The following is a 17,274-nucleotide window of genomic DNA, read 5'->3' as shown; positions in this document are numbered from 1 at the left end:
TCTGGTTTCAAGTTGTATAGAAACCAGAGGTGATGTGTAGTTCTCTGAAATCTGGTAATGAATGCAGTGAATGGCTAATTTAAAGAATGGCTGGAAAACATGTTGTACCTGTGGATTTCTGTCAATACAGCAGTGGGCTGAAGTGATTTAGATTTGTCCAACAAGTGAGAAAAAATATGAGAAATAAGTAATGGCAAAGCCTTAGGGTAAAGTCTTTCCTCTTAAGGATACAACTATCTCACTTCATTCTCCTGTGTATTTGGAAAAAAGATTAAACAACAATACTCATCCTTTAATTTTTAGATATACATATTTATTCAAACATAATTCATGAAAGCTTTTCCTCTCATCCTCTTTTTAAACAGAAAATATATTTGATCTGAGTCACATTCTTGTTTGTATTTTTTTGGCTGGCTGTAAAATATGGCTTGAATGCTCTAAGCCTAATTCTGCCACTGAATTACAACCTGTGCAACTCCTCTGCTCTGACAATAATGGGATTGCTCAGGGTGCGAGCCAGGCCAGCATTTAGGTCACTGTCATTATTGGCTTTAACATATTCAATGCCATTCTTCACTGCCGCTACTGTATGGTAGTCCATTGTGGCAACATCTTTTCAAGCACCTGAATGTCAACGGTTACTTACTAACCAGACTGTAGTAAGCGCCTCCAGGTAGGGACCTTTATCTTCTTATATGTCTGCAGTAACACCAATCACCAGTTCAACTAGTATGTACCCAGTAAATGAAGCAGAACTGGAAGTAACAGGAAGGCAGAACTGAACTGGTTAATTATTAACCCATTTAGATGTTGAGGAATAGATTATGGTGATGTAGAAAGAACAAGAAGAATGACAGTATATTCTTTCCAATTTCAGTTTGCTCTCCTGGGTTTTATGGACATCGCTGTAGCCAGGCATGTCCCCAATGTGTGCACAGCAGTGGTCCCTGCCATCATGTCACTGGACTTTGTGATTGCTTACCTGGTTTCACAGGAGCGCTCTGTAATGAAGGTAAATGCTGTAATAAAGACCCTTGCAATACAGTGACCAGGTGTGGCAATTTTTTCATTCCATGCATTTTAGACTTATCAGATCACGTTTTCCAAAAGTGGTTTCTGGTTTTGTGCATGCAGTTTGTAAATGTAGAAACTGAAGACAGCTGAAGTTGGTTGAAAAGATAGCCCCTAAAGTTTGAAAATACTTCTCTTGACATTGTGGAGACATGTTTTTAATCAGAAGAACCCTGTATGTAAATAAAATATATATTTACAATAAATAATACAAATGTGCTTGACTGAATTTATAGCAGTATTTATTTTGGCATTATACTGAATAGGAATTTTCTTGATCCAAAACATCAGATTTCAATTACAAATATTAGGGAAACAATAAAAGTGTAAATTACTGAAAAAGTCACTAATAATTTTTCACAGTGTGTCCCAGTGGCAGATTTGGTAAGAATTGTGCTGGAATTTGCACATGCACCAACAATGGAACATGCAATCCTATTGACAGATCTTGTCAATGTTACCCTGGATGGATTGGCAGTGACTGCTCTCAGCGTAAGTACCAGTTTTTTTCTTTCTTGAGCTATCTTGTTAAAACAATTAGTCTAAGTTCAGTTCTTTTTAATTTTCTTCTTGATGTTGAGGAAACACTTTGTAACTGACACCTAGAATTTGTTTGAGTTGTTATAAGAAAAAGATATGGAAAAAGCTAAATAAATAAGAACTTCTGTGTTATATGGTTAAGAGATATTTATCTACTTTACATTTCAAATGCTGTATAACAAACCCCATTTGAAATTTACATAGCAGTTTCACTATCACAAAATTCTAACTTAATGATTACCATCATCATGTACTTCCTTATCTCTCTATGTATATGGCCCCCATCACCATAATATTGTGAGCACCCCACAAACCTTAACAACTTTATCCTCAATCCACTCTTTTAAATTATTGAAGTATTATTGTTGTCGTCATTATCCCTGTTTTACAGATGGGGAACTGAGATACATAGACACTAGGTGATTTTCCCATGATCACACAGGAAGACTGTGGCAGGGCTGAAAACACAACCCAGTTGTCCTGAGTTCAGTGCCTTTGCCCACAAGACTATCCTTCCTCCTCTTGAGCATTTTGAATTTTTAAAACATTTTCTTGTATTAATTTTTGCAGTCAGCCTTCTTATTTAGCATCATTTTTACAGATTTCTCTGTTCCTTTTTGATTTCACTGTTGCATATATTAGCTTTCATTGATGCATATTTTTTTCAATTACAGACTATTCCTTGTTGCTCAGTCTGTAGATTAGTCTGATCATACACCACTGAAGTCAATGAGAAATTTTATCAAAATTTTACTTTTCTTATGATTTGTACAATTCATTAGTATATTAAATATGGGCTTCCTGTTGACATCTGTGCTGGGTCTATCTGAAACAGTAATAATTGGCATTAAATTTCTAACACACACATTTTCATGGGTAGCAAAGCCTAGTACAGAAGCAACCTAATGGCCCAATCCTGTAGCCTGTACATATATATCTTCTGTGGGACTAACTCTGACACTAATATGTTAGAATTCAGAAAATATTGAGCTGCGGGTGTGGGAAAGCTGTTCAGTTTCCCAGGAGATGCATCTCTTAATAATCTGCCTCATTAGTTTACATCACTTACAGTTTGACTAGCACAGGTTAATTGGCTGCATCCCAGTGTAATGCAAAGTCTTGTGAATTTGGAAAAAACATTCCTTGGCTAAATTTTGAGAAGTGCTGGACACCCACAACTCCCACTGATGTTATTATTGGTCAAAATAAAACTTAGGACCTCATAAAGTTAATGGCAAAATTCTTCATTGGATGCAGACTCTTATTCTGTTGTTTTCAACTTCTTATTTCTTTTTTGGGGTATGAGTATTTGAGAGGAGGCTGTACTTGCTTACAGAAGCAATGCAAGAAAATGATGTCTACAACATGAAGCGGCCAGGGGAGAGGGGGAGGGAGGAGGTTGTCTATTAAGGCTGTGCTTGTAACCACAAGAGAGGAAGTTGTTTTGGTTTGTGCAAAGGCCTTCAGTTCTCATGGAAAATAATGGTTCCATTAATTTCTATCTGAACTCATGGCCTTCATGAAACCCTCTAAGCCTTTTTCTGTATGTGAGCTGACATTCCTTTTTGGCTGATCACTATCTTCATGCAGAAATTTAAAAAAAAATCATCATTACTCTTCACAGATAAAGTGGAAATATCAGAAAAAGAATGGGTTGAGATTTGAGGCAGAAGATACTTCTTGCAAACGTTATTTTATAAGGTTTTTTTTCCCTTAATAAAATGAAATTTGGATTGTGGCGATGTTTCCCAAAAATACAGGATATATATATATATATAAAGCATTTTGCAAATGCAAACATTTAATAAAATGTACAACTGCTGACCTGCCTCTAAGATCTACCTAGGTCTCTGGACAGCCAAGTCAGTATATGATCATGGGGAAAACACTATCTTACCCTTAACATAGTCAAAATCAGGGATCAAGCCTCAGTACCTAATTTGTTTCTTCTCTTTTGTAAAATATTCATTCTTTGTTTCCACAAGACTGTATTTAACGTCAGAAAAGGAACTCAAATCTAATGATTTCACAATGAAAAATGACAAAACTTTTTATTAAAGCAAAAAATAGAAATTTGGAAAAGTAATTAATCAAAAAATCAGAGGTCATTTTTACAGCACTCACTGCTCTCAATGGGATCTGATTTATTGATATATACATGTAACTTTTATTTTGCTACAGTGCTATTTACATATAATAATTAGCATTTGGGGAGACACATTACCATTCTTTCTGTTAATAGCATTCATTACCAAATTCATTCAATGTACCATTTTTAAAGCAGTCTCCAAAACTACACCAATAATATTTTCAACCACAGTGGTGTGTGTAAAAACCTCCACTTTACTTCATTGTTTATAATGATTTGTTTGTTGGAAGGATTATATTGATTGGTGGTCTGATGGGAATCAGTGAATAAATCAGAGATTTCAGTTCAAGAAACTAAAGCTGAACCATGGAATCTCTGATTCATCCAGCTTTGGCCATGTAGTTAAACTTTGGGAGAGGAATACAGGGAATTAATTGATAATGAGACTAGGGTACAAATATTTTTCCTCTCTCCGAGTTTATTCTTCCCCTATCCCAGGATTAGAATGCATAACCTCTCCAGCTTGTTCAGTAGAATTCAGGAGGAGTGATAATTTTCAGTCACTGGAAACCAATGAAGAATCAATCAAGAAACCTGATTTATATGACTCCCTCTTTTGAACTATGAGAAACCAGTGATAGTGGCCACATAGTACTGTACTGAGATCAGGATCTTGCCCATTGATTTCTCTTTCCTGATTGTCTTTTTCATCTGTTCTTATCTAGTGCAAAACACTGGTTAGTTTCAATTAAAAACTAGGAGACTATTTGATTGAAATTGATCAGACTGAAGAAGATAGAAATGAACTATTTTAACACTTGCATGTAGTGCTGATTTGTGTCTTTGTTGTATGAGATTAATTAATTGATTTGGGATATTTTAGCTTGCCCACCTGCCCATTGGGGTCCAAACTGTATTCACACCTGCAATTGCCATAATGGAGCTTACTGCAGTGCCTATGATGGGGAGTGCAAATGTACTCCAGGATGGACTGGCCTTTATTGTACCCAGAGTAAGTGACTCTTATGATCTACTCATTTTGTTGTGTGGCTACAAATTAATAATCATATTTTCCTTCATTTCTTTTAATACTCCTTCTTTGTTCACTGATCTTCCAGCACTGTTGTGCCATTCTGATCCAGAGGATGTGATTCATGTCACCTCTGCTAGTACAGGGGATGAAAACTGTAGTGTCCTGTATTAGTTGGGACTGCTGCACCTGAAGGGGAATTCACCCTTGTAGGAGGACAGGGTATATTCGCACCACTGCCTTCCTTTTGCGTTTCCTCCAGGGGAAGGCAACACCCAGTTACAGCCAGGAGTCCACAGGAGTCTCACTGACAGAAGCTGTCATGTGAATGTGCTGAATGAATGCTTTTCCAGGTGCCCAGCCGTGGCCCTCAACCCTGGCCAGAGCTATACACTTCTGGGGCAGCACTAGCTAGGTGTGAGTCCCTGACAAAGAGGCAGTTTGCAGATACCTTGTACCTTTTCTCTCCCCCTCCCACTCCCCCCCAAAAAAGAAAGAAAACCTCCTCTGGGAGGAATGCTGCCACTGGGCACTCTGAATCCAAGGTTACATCAGCATAACACAGGGCTGAATCAAGTCCTGTGAACTGAATAGCTTCAAGCTTGGTCATGGCAATGATTCATAGAGGCACGTTCCTCTTCTCAGCAGTGTTGTAAAGTGATTTTATTCCAGATCTCCTGTCTCTCTAGTCATTAGATTACAGGGAATGCTAGCCTTTCACACATAATTTAGCATGACTGTTTTTTTTAAATTGGAACCAGAGCCAGAACTTCATCAGGTCACTATTTTATACTCTACTCTGGAATTGTTTTAGTGTGACTAATACATTTAATACCTGAGATCTCTCTCCAAGAACTTTACATCAATGAATTAGATATTGGTAGTACTGTGACTGGAAATCTGAATATGAGTGCTGAACAATAGTACATAACAAGCTTGAGAGAATTTTTCTGTTGATTGAAGGAATGTTGTCGTCTTATTTTCCTCATTATGGATCTCATATGATTACATTTATAGCTATTATTTGGCTTATGCTCAAGCCCGGTATACTCACCATCTTTTATCTCAGAAAAGTACCACTGAAATCTGCTTTAGACTTCAATGCTTTAGAACCACACTCTTTAAAGTCACGACCCTCCTTTTTCAATAGCACAGTGTCAGCGTGGCAGGAGATAACATATTATGGGGCCATATGGATAAAGCTGTGGAAGACATTCATTGTATTGGTTCAGCTGTCAGCTCTCATGGTTCTTTTGCTTCCTGCTGGTGAATAATGATCTGTTTGCAGTGATACGTTTTCTTCATACTGAACTGGAACCTTTGTGAAGAACTGAGATACAATATGTTGTTATTTTTACTCTTTAATGTTTCAACTGTGCAGAAAATATGTCCAAAGATTCATTCATCATTCAACAGTCTTCCTGCATTCACAGGGTGCCCTCTCTCTCTCCTCCTTCAAATATCTCCTTACAACTTATAAAGCACTAAATTAGTGGCATTATAAATATGATTTTTAATAAGTAATAATAATAATACTTTTATATTCCTCATAGAAAACTCTTCTCTCCCCCCCCCCTTTGCACTGCAGGGTGTCCCTTGGGGTTTTATGGGAAAGATTGTGCATTAATATGCCAGTGTCAAAACGGAGCTGATTGTGACCACATATTGGGGCAGTGCACCTGTCGCACAGGATTCATGGGGAAACACTGTGAACAGAGTGAGTAGAAAGCAGAAATTATTCATGCATGGTAAGAACAAATGCAAGACTCCCTAGACCAAATACTGTGGTTCTGAGTCCTTACTCAGACAAAACACCCATTGACGTCAAAGGAAGTTTTGCCTGAGTAAGGACCACAGGATTTGGACCTAACTCTATCCTGTGTGATTTTAAGGTTGTTTCTCTATCGGATGAAAGCCCGGGAGATTAGTAAGAAAGACTGGTAGTCTTTCTCTAAATCTTTTTGATTGTTTATTTACATTTATATCTACATTTAGAAAAGCTCCTGCCCTAAGATACCTATAGACGCCTTTGACATAATATTAGAAAAACATACATAACCGTATATAAAAATAACAAATTAATCCCAATAACTATTACCGCTATAAAAATCCTGATGTAAACTAATAGCTAGAAGGGTGAGGGCCAGATTCCTCTCTGGAATAGCTTTTATGTAAGTCAAAAGAGTTGCCAGAGGGGGACATATAAGGCACATTATATTTGCTTTATGTAGGACTGGTTCTCCTTTCACACATACTCGTTCTACACCAGTTTAACTTCATTGGCTTCAGTGGAGTTACATGAAGGGAGAAGAATGAGGCCCAAAGGCTCACACTTGTGCTAGCCTAGTTTTTGGCAGGGCCAGGAGAGTGGTGCTTCTATGCCTAATACATCGTCTTGCCCCAGAAATTGACCCCTGTTCAGAAGATCAACACAAGGCCTACACGCCATATAAATCTCACTTAATCCCTATTTTGAGTGTTTAATTGGGATTTGAGTGGTACATAAGCCTTTTGTAGACCCTCTGCACAGGGTTTAGTTGCACTGTTTTTACAGGCTTCCCATTAGATACAACAGATGTTGGTTTGGTAAAATTAATTAACATTTTTTGTAGAGCTAGTCAAAAAATTTTGATAGAACAGTTTTCTGTCAGAAAATGCAGTTTTATTGAAATCTAAATGTTTTGCGAGAATGCTTTGATTTTGATGGAATTTTCAATGTCAAAATGAGCCATTCTGAGTTTCCCGTTTCATTTTGATCATGTCAAATGTTTCATTTTTCATCCTAAAATACATGGCACCTAATTTTTACAGTAAAAGTTCCCTAAGTGCTTTGGCTTCTGACTCTGAGCATGTGCACTGCAGCCTCACACCAGGTGTCTGGATGCCTAAGACCCAGAGCAGTGCATACACTGGGAGTAGTTAGGTACTCCTCTGCCTGACTTGCCTGCAGGGCCCGATCCAGTGAGCATGCTCAGATCGTGCCTACCAGACAGGGCCTCTATAGGCAAGCTTACACAAAACGGCAAAGGAGGTGGGGCAGTTCCCTCATAACTTTTAGCACAGTGGTTACTGGTACTCACCTGAGATGCGGGAAAACCCTGGTTCAAATCCCCCCTCTGCCTGATGGGGAGAGGGAGTTTGAACTCCCAGGTGAATGCCCTAACCACCAGGCTACAAAGTTGTTCTCATGCACTCTCTCTCTCTCACTCCCTAGCTCAACATTGAAACTGCTTCACTGTAGATAAATAATGAGAGTCATTGGGTCAGAGAGCGAGAGAGAGCAAACATGAGAATGACTTGAACCGGAGGTCTCCCGCTGGGCTAGAAGTTATGAAGGAAGTCCTCCTCCTCCCCACCCCCCTGGCTTCTTGCTAAAATGGCACGTGCACCTAACACCAACTAAGATTCCCAAGCAGAAGGTGACCCCTCCCTACAGCCCAGACTTTAGTGTCCATCACTTGGCTAGGCATTTCCTATAGGCTATCTTAGGCGAGGAACCTCCTAGCATGCTGGCTTTTGTGAATCTCATTCTTAGGCGAGCGTCTCCCTTCATTCATTGCATAGGGAGTGCAGGTGCCGAACTCAGGCTTTGTGAATCTCAGTGATTTTCTAAGTGCCTAAAAGTTAGGCATGGCAATGCTTGGCATCAGCACACCTAAGTTTCTTTGTGCTTGATTCTCTAATGCCGTGTCACTTATGTCACCTTTTAAACTTGTGCCATTCTGACTTGGAGGCATTTTACATTCATTTTGCATAGATGTAAACGTGGAGCTGGGCATAGAGAACCAGGCCTGGGTATTCACTTTTGAACGTAACATTGTGTTTGTCTTCCCAGATAGGAAATAATTTTAAACAAACAAGATATTTTCTTCCCTTCTATAGCTTTAGCACTAATGGCACATTGCCACCTGCTGGTCACTTATAAAAAATGTACCTGCTTTGACAATGGCAAATCTTTAGGGTACTTAATACTGTATATGTGTAACATTAAAATATTTCAATAGCATTTACTGAACACAGTTCATATTCATAGGGTCAAATATGAAAACGTGCATGTGATTTTTATTATTTTGCACAGAGTGTCCCCCAGGTACATACGGTTATGGCTGCCGGCAAATATGTGACTGTCTGAACAACTCAACTTGTGACCACATCACAGGAACTTGTTATTGCAGCCCAGGCTGGAAAGGAGCAAGGTGTGATCAAGGTAATCACATGTTATAAAATGATTGTGAAAGTACTGTAAAATGTTGATGAACCAAATTCTCTTAGATGTCATACGTACATGAGTAATGAATTCTCTCTGGGATGTGTATTTAACTGACTCTCTTGATTATTTATTCATAATATTTATACTTATGAGTATGATTATACTTATGAATCTTCAGCCTTATTGATAGTTTACTGAAGGAAGGAGGGGCTGTGACATAGGGGAGTCTGCTTGTTTTTAACACAGCATTTGATGATATTTTTTGCAGCATTGTATTCAGTAACATCATACAAAACTGCTGGTGGGTCAAGTACTTTGTAAATTGTATATTTATTGATGAGAGGGCAGAGGGCTATTTTTTTTAGGCACATGAAATACCCATATAAAAATATGTATGAATTATTGTTGCCAGGTAAGGCTTGGGCTATCACTCCAAAGGCTTCTGGCATAACTCTAACTATATTTAAAATATCTAGAAGAGAGTTTTAGAAATAGAAGTCAGTCCTCTGCTCTTCATTTTATAATTCTTGCATGCATTTATGCCATGTGTTTTCATTTCTTCTTCTTTTGCAGCTGGTGTGATCATAGTAGGAAACTTGAACAGTTTAAGCCGTACCAGTACTGCTATCCCGGCTGATTCCTATCAGATTGGGGCTATAGCAGGAATCATTATTCTTGTCCTGGTTGTCCTCTTCTTGCTAGCACTATTCATCATTTATAGACACAAGCAGAAGGGGAAAGAAACAAATATGCCAGCAGTTACCTATACACCTGCTATGAGGGTCATCAATGCGGATTACACCATTTCAGGTAGGAGCAGCAGAGCTGTTTGAAGGACATGACTAAGTAAATCCCAGCCAGAGAAACAGGAACTCTTGAAAATAACAAGTTTTGTTCCTCACTTAACTTTCACAACTAAATGCCCTCACAGACTTGAGCCGGTGAAGGTCACACCTTTCTGCATCAGTAAAGGATACTGTGAGCAGGGAAGTTTTTGCTTTCAGGGTGGGTAATTTTGGTTTCTATTCGAGTTTCACCAGTGAGGGCAGCTTTAATCTTCATGGGAGTGGAGCTTCATAGGTGCCCCATATTGAAGAGGAAGAATCTCAGGGATCCACTGAATTTGTGTATCCCCAGCTGCTGCAGGCTGTCCCTCCTGTCTAGCCAGCAACTCCTCTCTTCAAGACACACTGGCCAGCAACAGTCCTTCATGGCAGCCCTTTTCAGCTGTCAGCGGCACTTAGTCAGAGTTCTGAGTGAATCTTTCCAAGTGTCTATAGCTGTGAACTGTTGTGTATTGTGCAATATAGCCTTTCTAATCAATGCATATAACATATAAAGCCTATCTATGCTAGTAGAAATGTGTACTGTTGAACAAAGGAAAATGCTGATCACATACAATATAATACAACTTCGTTCTCTAGCATCTTTCACACAAACTGTATTTTAAACATGTTTTAGAGTTAAATAATAATGACAATGTTAATTTTTCTGTCCTTCTGCTAACTGTATTTCAAGGGTTTAAGAAAGGCTGAAAAGATATGGTTTCAACTGAGATTTGAAATGAAATAGAGTAGCATGAGACAGGTGAAGGGAGTGGGGAGAAGAGAGGAGACTGGAATCATAGGGTAAACTGGAGCAAAGCCATGAAGGGTTTTAAAACAAGGATGGCAGTTTTTAGTTAGACCCTGAAATCAATGTAGAGTTGTTTCAGAGTTGGACTGATATTGTCACATATCTTTGTATTCATAAAATTTCAGGCAATGACATTCTGTACATGCAGGCATTAGGAAAGCTGGGACTTGGGGAGGCCAGGAGTTGCAGTAGTCAGAGCAGATGAAGGTCTGTTTGAATGAAAAATGCAGAGTCACAGTAGTAGCACCACACACAATGCTGTGGAGCTGGTGGTCAGCATTTTTGCTAACTGGTTAATGCCAATGTTGCAGGCAATGGAGGCAAAAAGGAGTGAAGGGACTGAGTATTAGGGAAGTATCTTAAAAAGGCGACAGCATGTTTCTTTAAATTGTTCATTTTCTTCTCTCTTTCTTTTCAGAAACTATCCCTCACACTAATGGTGGGAATGCTAATAGCCACTACTTCTCCAACCCTAGCTATCATACCCTAACACAGTGTGCAACCCCACCTCATGTCAACAACATGGACAGGATGACCCTTGCAAAGGTAAAACCAGAAAACCGTGGAGGCCATTATGCAGATCAACAGGCAGAATTAGCTCAAATGGGTTTTTTTACATGGTCTATCTCTCACCAAGTCACTTTCACAAAGGATTTGATTTCTTAAACTACCTTATGGGATTTAGTTTTGTTTTCCCCAATTAACACCTTGTGCAAACATTCGTGATCTATAATCAGCTGCAGCCCACATTATCTTTTTTGTTTGTTTGTTTGAAATAGTCAAAAAACAATCAGCTGTTTGTGAATCTTAAGAATGTGGATCCTGGAAAGCGAGGTGCAATCCTGGACTGTACGGGAACATTGCCTGCAGACTGGAAACATGGAGGCTACCTCAATGAGCTCGGTACAGAAATAAAGAGAAAGGGTGCTGCATATTACCCTATGCGGGTCTGAGGGATGGCACAGCAGAGATTCCCCCTGTGTGAGGTGTAGGCACAATCTGGTTCTTCTTCTGTGAAGTTAGCTAACGTTGCCAGTGGTGCTAACCTTGCCAAATTGGGTGTAAAGGAGTCAAGGCCATGGCTCTCCTCTTAAGCTGACCAAGGGAGCAGCACGCACAGAGAGAGGAATATAATTAAAGACTGTCAAGGTGGATTTATGGGAAATAGGTCTAGTCAGTCTTTGATCAGAGATTACAAGTCTGTGTAAATGTAATATACTTAGGCCTGGTCTACACTGGGTGACATTTAATGGCCTATGATATACAGGAGAGCAGACTAAATGATTAATGGCTCCTTCTGGCCTTAAACTCTATAAATCTATTGCTCAGGAGACATTGTTAGTTAGTAAATAAGTGCAGTTACACAGCTTCTGCAGCGTGCCTGTGCTCTCACTGTAGGGACATTTCTCCCGTGAGACAGAAATTAGCCATGAAACAATTCTGTGGAGATTTTGAATTGTTGTCCAGAGAATTGTAATTGGATTTACAAAATGTTTTGTGGTTTTGTTACTCTCCTTTTTCATAGGTGCTTTTGGGCTTGACAGAGGATATATGGGAAAATCTCTGAAAGGTGCGTTTTTACATTCTCACACATTTAAATTAAAATACACAGATATTTCATGTCCTATATAAACTTATTCTTGATTTCTGTGGAAAGAGAATATATGAGGTGCTGTGCCTCTTTGTAGGCTGGCATACCTATGGCACTCAGGGATATGGTTTGTTAACTTTACTTGTCAACAAGTGTGGATCAGGCCTCAATAGTCAACTCTGAAAGTCTTGGCTGCAAGTCTGCAAAGACAGAAGAAACTCTCACAATGTCCTCCCAGCCCAAGAAAATGCTTTCCATCCCAAATCTCCTTTATCACTCCCTTAGCCACCCCCGAAACTGACTAACCAACTGACCCCTGCTCATTCTTTCTTCCTCTACCATGAGGGAAATCCAGAAAAAACAGGTGAATCTTGTGGCATATCTTGATGGTTATCAATCAAGATTCTGGCAGAACAAAATTGCCCTCACTGAAAGCACCCTGCCTTCAGCTCCCCTCCCCCCTACCCCCGGTTATTACAGGTATGGTCTGTAAGCACAACCCCCTCAGTAATTGTAGTGTTTATTTATTTGTGATGAGTTCAGCACCTGCAAAGGCAAATGTGTTCTAAAATTGCCATGTATGGCTTGATCCTGCAAATTACATTTAGTTAATGCCAGACCCAACTTTAATGAGAGTTGAATTTTGCAGCAGGAATTCAGCCCCCAGGCAAAATCAGGTCCATAAAAAGCAGAGCAGTTGAGGTAACTATAATCACCGTGTAAAACAAAATTTGGGAATTATTATGACAGGTTTTTATGTGGTTATTGGTTTATGAGAAACTGTGCAGAACTCAAACTAGCTGGTCTATTTGATGGCAAACAGTTTCTGGAACAGAAGTTTATTTTGCTTTATTTAGTCACAATATTTATGTTTATACATTACACAGCACGTTTAAAAGATTACAATGCTATTTTTTCTATTGTCAGATTTAATGAAGAACTCAGAATACAATTTAAGTAACTGCTCATTAAGTAGCTCTGAAAATCCATATGCTACTATTAAAGATCCACCAGCACTTGTGCCAAAAAACTCAGAATGTGGATATGTTGAAATGAAGTCACCGGCACGCAGGGACTCCCCATATGCAGAGATCAGCAACTCTGCTTCAGCCAACAAGAATGTCTATGAAGTTGGTGAGTACAAACTGCATTGTTAGGTTGTGCATAAGATTCTTCCTTTGAATCAAGCTGTGGTAGAGCAGATGAGTCCCCCACCAGCCAGATAAAGATTAAGGAACTGCTGTGGTCACAATAATCTCACCTTGCCACGTGTGCTTGTCCGGCCTGAAGGTGAGCCCTTAAAAGGGAGGAACTCGAGCAGTAGGGTTGGTGCTCAGAACAAGTAGAGACAATCAGAGTTCCCAGACTGGGGACTCTGTAATTGACCTATCACTTGCAAACACTGTCTGCCAACCCTTTGAGGAAGAAGATGGGCTGGGCTGATTCTTTGTTGAAATTCCCCAGGATTAAGCTCTGATCTTTACTCTCACTGAAAGGTGGGAGTTGAAAATACCTGCTGGGCTTCAGAGACTGCTTCCCTTTCCCTTACACAATGAAGGAGGTCAGGGAAGTATATTCCTTTTGTTCGGACTGCTTTATATCTCCTGAAAGGGAGTGGGTTCACTGAAGGACACTGACAGAGAGCAGTACCTGGTACCCCAGAACCAGACCACAGAGCAGTGACTGCCCAGAGAATAACATAAGAGGTAACCAAGGGGCCTGCTCTTATCCCAAGAAGGTGACCTCAAGACATTAACCCTTCAATACAGGCTCAACCAAAACAAACAAAAAAATCACTGAAAAAATATTGATACACTTTCAGATTCTATATGTGGTAGCTGTAAGAACAATCCCATTCTTTTCAAACTTATGAAGCAATTCACAAAGAAGATGGTTTGAAATACCTTAGTTTCAGTTGTGTAATTAAGAGCTACCCACCTAAATTTCTCTGCCAAAGAGCCATATTCTGGCCCTCCTTTAAGCAGTAGTGGGAGATGTACTTAGCCCCTCACTGCCACATAATTTAGCCCTGTACCAGTTTATCCACCAGGGCTAACCATATTCAGGACTGACAACATTGTACGGGGCTAAGTTACGTGGCTGTGAGAGGCTAAGTACGTCTCCCACTGCTGCTTAAAGGAGAGCCAGAATATGGCTCTTTGGCAGAGAAATTTAGAGGTTCTGTTTGCTTCCTAATATACAAGGTCATAGCTTTTTAAAAGTCAAAAGCATTACCATGAATAAAATAGAAGCAAAATAGCGGTTATAGTGCGGTTATAGTTGTACATTATTTAATTTAAAGGAGATCTATACTATACATTTTGTGCGGTTATAGTTGTACATTATTTAATTTAAAGGAGATCTATGCTATACATTTTGGAATTTTCCTAGCAGGTTGAAAGATGTCTACATTGACAGTTACCTCTGATGGAAGATGCTCTAACAAAAGTTGTTTAAAGTAGCATCAATTTAAAGAGCATGTGAGGACTTCACTCTCCATTTCTGTTCCTATGTGGAGATTTCTTAGAACTCCATGAGGGTGTCCATTGTCTTGCTAAGGACTATCTATTCCATGGTCACTCTCTCTGGGGCATCATGGAGGAAAGTGGGATCTGTAGAAGGAAGAAGACTGGGACACATGTGAGAGAGAAAGCCAAGCAGGTGCATGGTAGTCCACAGCCTGTGTGAGGAGTAGTTTGCCAGTTTCCATGGGATGCCTTGCACAATATCCTTTTTCTTGTAGAGGCTTTGCTCAGAAGCCCAAAGTTTGGCCCAATGTGTGTTGAAGCAGGGGCTTGGATTCCTGCAGCTTGCCCAAAGAGAAAAGAGGATCTGCAATTCTTCTTGATTGTCTTATCATCTTACAAGCTGATGAATGCATACACAGTCGAGTTTGTTGCATAACTGAGCAGCTTTAATACCAGTGATTTTTTTAGCTGTACGCTCTTTACTTCAGAATTCAGAGCTGAGTGGGAAAAGTTCTTTATTTTTAGGCAACGGTAAATAATTAGCAAGACTTGTTTGTTCATTTTTATAAAGGCATTTTCCTCCCATTTGCTATTACCAGTGCCCAAATATGTGTGTTTTCTTTTATCACAGAACCTACAGTGAGTGTTGTCCAGGGCGCATTCAGTAACAGTGGACCTTTCAGCCAAGATCCTTATGATCTTCCAAAAAACAGTCACATTCCATGCCATTATGACTTGCTACCGGTACGAGACAGTCCATCATCCTCTGAGAAAGAGGTCAGCAATGAATGACACCTCAAGCTTATTGTACAGCACAGTGGAACTCTTGAGGAGAACAGTGGCTTGGTTACGCTCCTTCCTCTACTTTGCCACCATATTTGGCTCCTAATCCATTCTGTAGACAATCGCTGTATGTTAAACAGGAATCTCAAGATGAGGTTTGTATACACGCATACGGCATGTGGATAGATGCCAAACTGAAGAGACCCTGATCAGATTTTCCATTGCAGTTATTTTTACAGAGACACCAACACCACATATTTACACTGTAGTATGCTTGCTTAAACATATTAGTTTGCAGAACTGTTGTGATAATAGTTCCATTTCTGCTACTTTGAAATTGGAATTCATGTTTGTTTTTCACATGCTCATGTTTCGTAGTAGAGATGCCCCTAAGGACTGTGCAAGCTACCAAATACCCACTTCTTACAGGTAGTCTGATTCACTTGTTACCTACAAGAAAAAGTGTCTGATATTGCCAAATTTCTTTCACGTCACATCATATTGTGGTGGATTATATTGTCTTTGGACAAGATGTGTAAAGAGACTTGGTCTGATGGGATCTGGAAAACTCAACACAAGTTTTTCATGTCTATTACTGGTTATGGAAATACATTGCCTGTGTAGTTTTGAAGGTGATGAAAGCATTGCATTAATTCATATTAATTAATTAATTAATATTAATATTATTGCAGTGCCCGAAGATCAGTGGGTACCCCATACTAGTAGGCTTTGGCACCCATCCTTGCCAAATCATTTGGTGGTGCATTACTGCTTCATATACTACAGTTCTGACCACCATTCCTGTCATACATGAGTAATAATCCATAACATATCAGTAATTATTGCATAAATATGTAAATGAAATCAGTTTATTTTTGTCAGAATGGACTGAATGAGTGTGTAAGGAATGGACAAAAATTATGAATGCTGTACATTTGAAGTGCAAGAAAAGGTTTAAATTTTATAAACAAGTAGTAATATGGACTGTAATATAGAATAAGAATAGTACAATGTTTTGATTAATTTTTTTCCCTAAAAATGACTGAACAATCTCTGTGCATACTTGCTAAAAAGGCACCTTTTCTTTTTTTATAGTTGATGTAGGGAAAATATGCTTAAGCTGGTCTTTTGCATTGCTAATAACTTGACACATATACCCCATTTTTCATTAACTTGTATCTCCATTTTAAAATTGTGTATCTATGTTTCTAGTGCTCTAGCTTATAACTGCAAAAATATTTTATTGTATGTCCACTGTTTTTCATTTTTGCCAGCTGGCCTTTATTTTGTCTGGTTAAGAAATAGTGGGTTTTTTTTCTTTTTTGAGAGGTGAGGAGGGGGGGAGTATAAAAGTGAGAATTAATGTACTATTAATGTCCACCAGAGATGGGCTAAGCAGGTTAGGTAGTAGTGTAACTGGTGGATTCAATCAGCAGAAAAAAAAATACAGTTACAAGGTATTTTGTTTGAGCGATAATGTTTATAACAAGAAAGCAAAATAAGTTGACATAAGCAGAAAAGGAAACACAAGACTCCTAGCTTGGGGTTCAGCTGACACCTTTGACCTTGTTTGTGGAAGCCAGCCTTCCCAAAGCCATTCTCTCCTCTGTCTCCCATGTAGCCAATTTATAGTCAGAGCCCCATGTCTTCTGCAGTTCAGTGGAACTAGAATTGTTCATGGAATCCACCCTTTGAAGCAGAATTGTGCACCAGAATCCAAGCTTTTATTTATTTGTAAATGATGCAAAGACATCTCCCTGAATCAATAGCCTGAAACAATAGTTCTAGGATGTCTGATCTGCATGTTTCATCTCAATGGGATGTTAGATTTGAAACCTAAAGATGAAAGATTATATC

General features: G+C 39.2%; 1 protein-coding gene across 2 annotated transcripts in view; it reads left to right on the top strand.

Annotated features, from left to right (window-relative positions):
* MEGF10 (multiple EGF like domains 10) overlaps positions 1-15,970 on the top strand; it is a 94,484-nt gene extending 78,514 nt beyond the window's left edge. Inside the window, exons 14-24 of one of the 2 annotated variants that reach the window (XM_067568792.1) lie at positions 878-1,012; positions 1,435-1,563; positions 4,584-4,712; positions 6,319-6,447; positions 8,809-8,937; positions 9,514-9,750; positions 10,994-11,121; positions 11,355-11,478; positions 12,101-12,145; positions 13,094-13,300; positions 15,266-15,970. In XM_067568792.1, the coding sequence (XP_067424893.1) occupies positions 878-1,012; positions 1,435-1,563; positions 4,584-4,712; positions 6,319-6,447; positions 8,809-8,937; positions 9,514-9,750; positions 10,994-11,121; positions 11,355-11,478; positions 12,101-12,145; positions 13,094-13,300; positions 15,266-15,426 (1,553 nt within the window). In that variant the 3' untranslated portion in view covers positions 15,427-15,970. The remainder of the gene's footprint in view (positions 1-877; positions 1,013-1,434; positions 1,564-4,583; positions 4,713-6,318; positions 6,448-8,808; positions 8,938-9,513; positions 9,751-10,993; positions 11,122-11,354; positions 11,479-12,100; positions 12,146-13,093; positions 13,301-15,265) is intronic. The other variant, XM_067568793.1, reaches the window with a different exon arrangement.
* The last annotated feature ends 1,304 nt before the right edge of the window (positions 15,971-17,274 follow it).

This window comes from Emydura macquarii, unplaced genomic scaffold (genome assembly GCF_026122565.2).
Source record: "Emydura macquarii macquarii isolate MOO-44397 ecotype Brisbane River unplaced genomic scaffold, CSIRO-AGI_Emac_v2 contig_2897, whole genome shotgun sequence".
Lineage (NCBI taxonomy): Eukaryota > Metazoa > Chordata > Testudines > Chelidae > Emydura > Emydura macquarii.
This window is presented reverse-complemented; position numbering and strand designations above follow the sequence as displayed.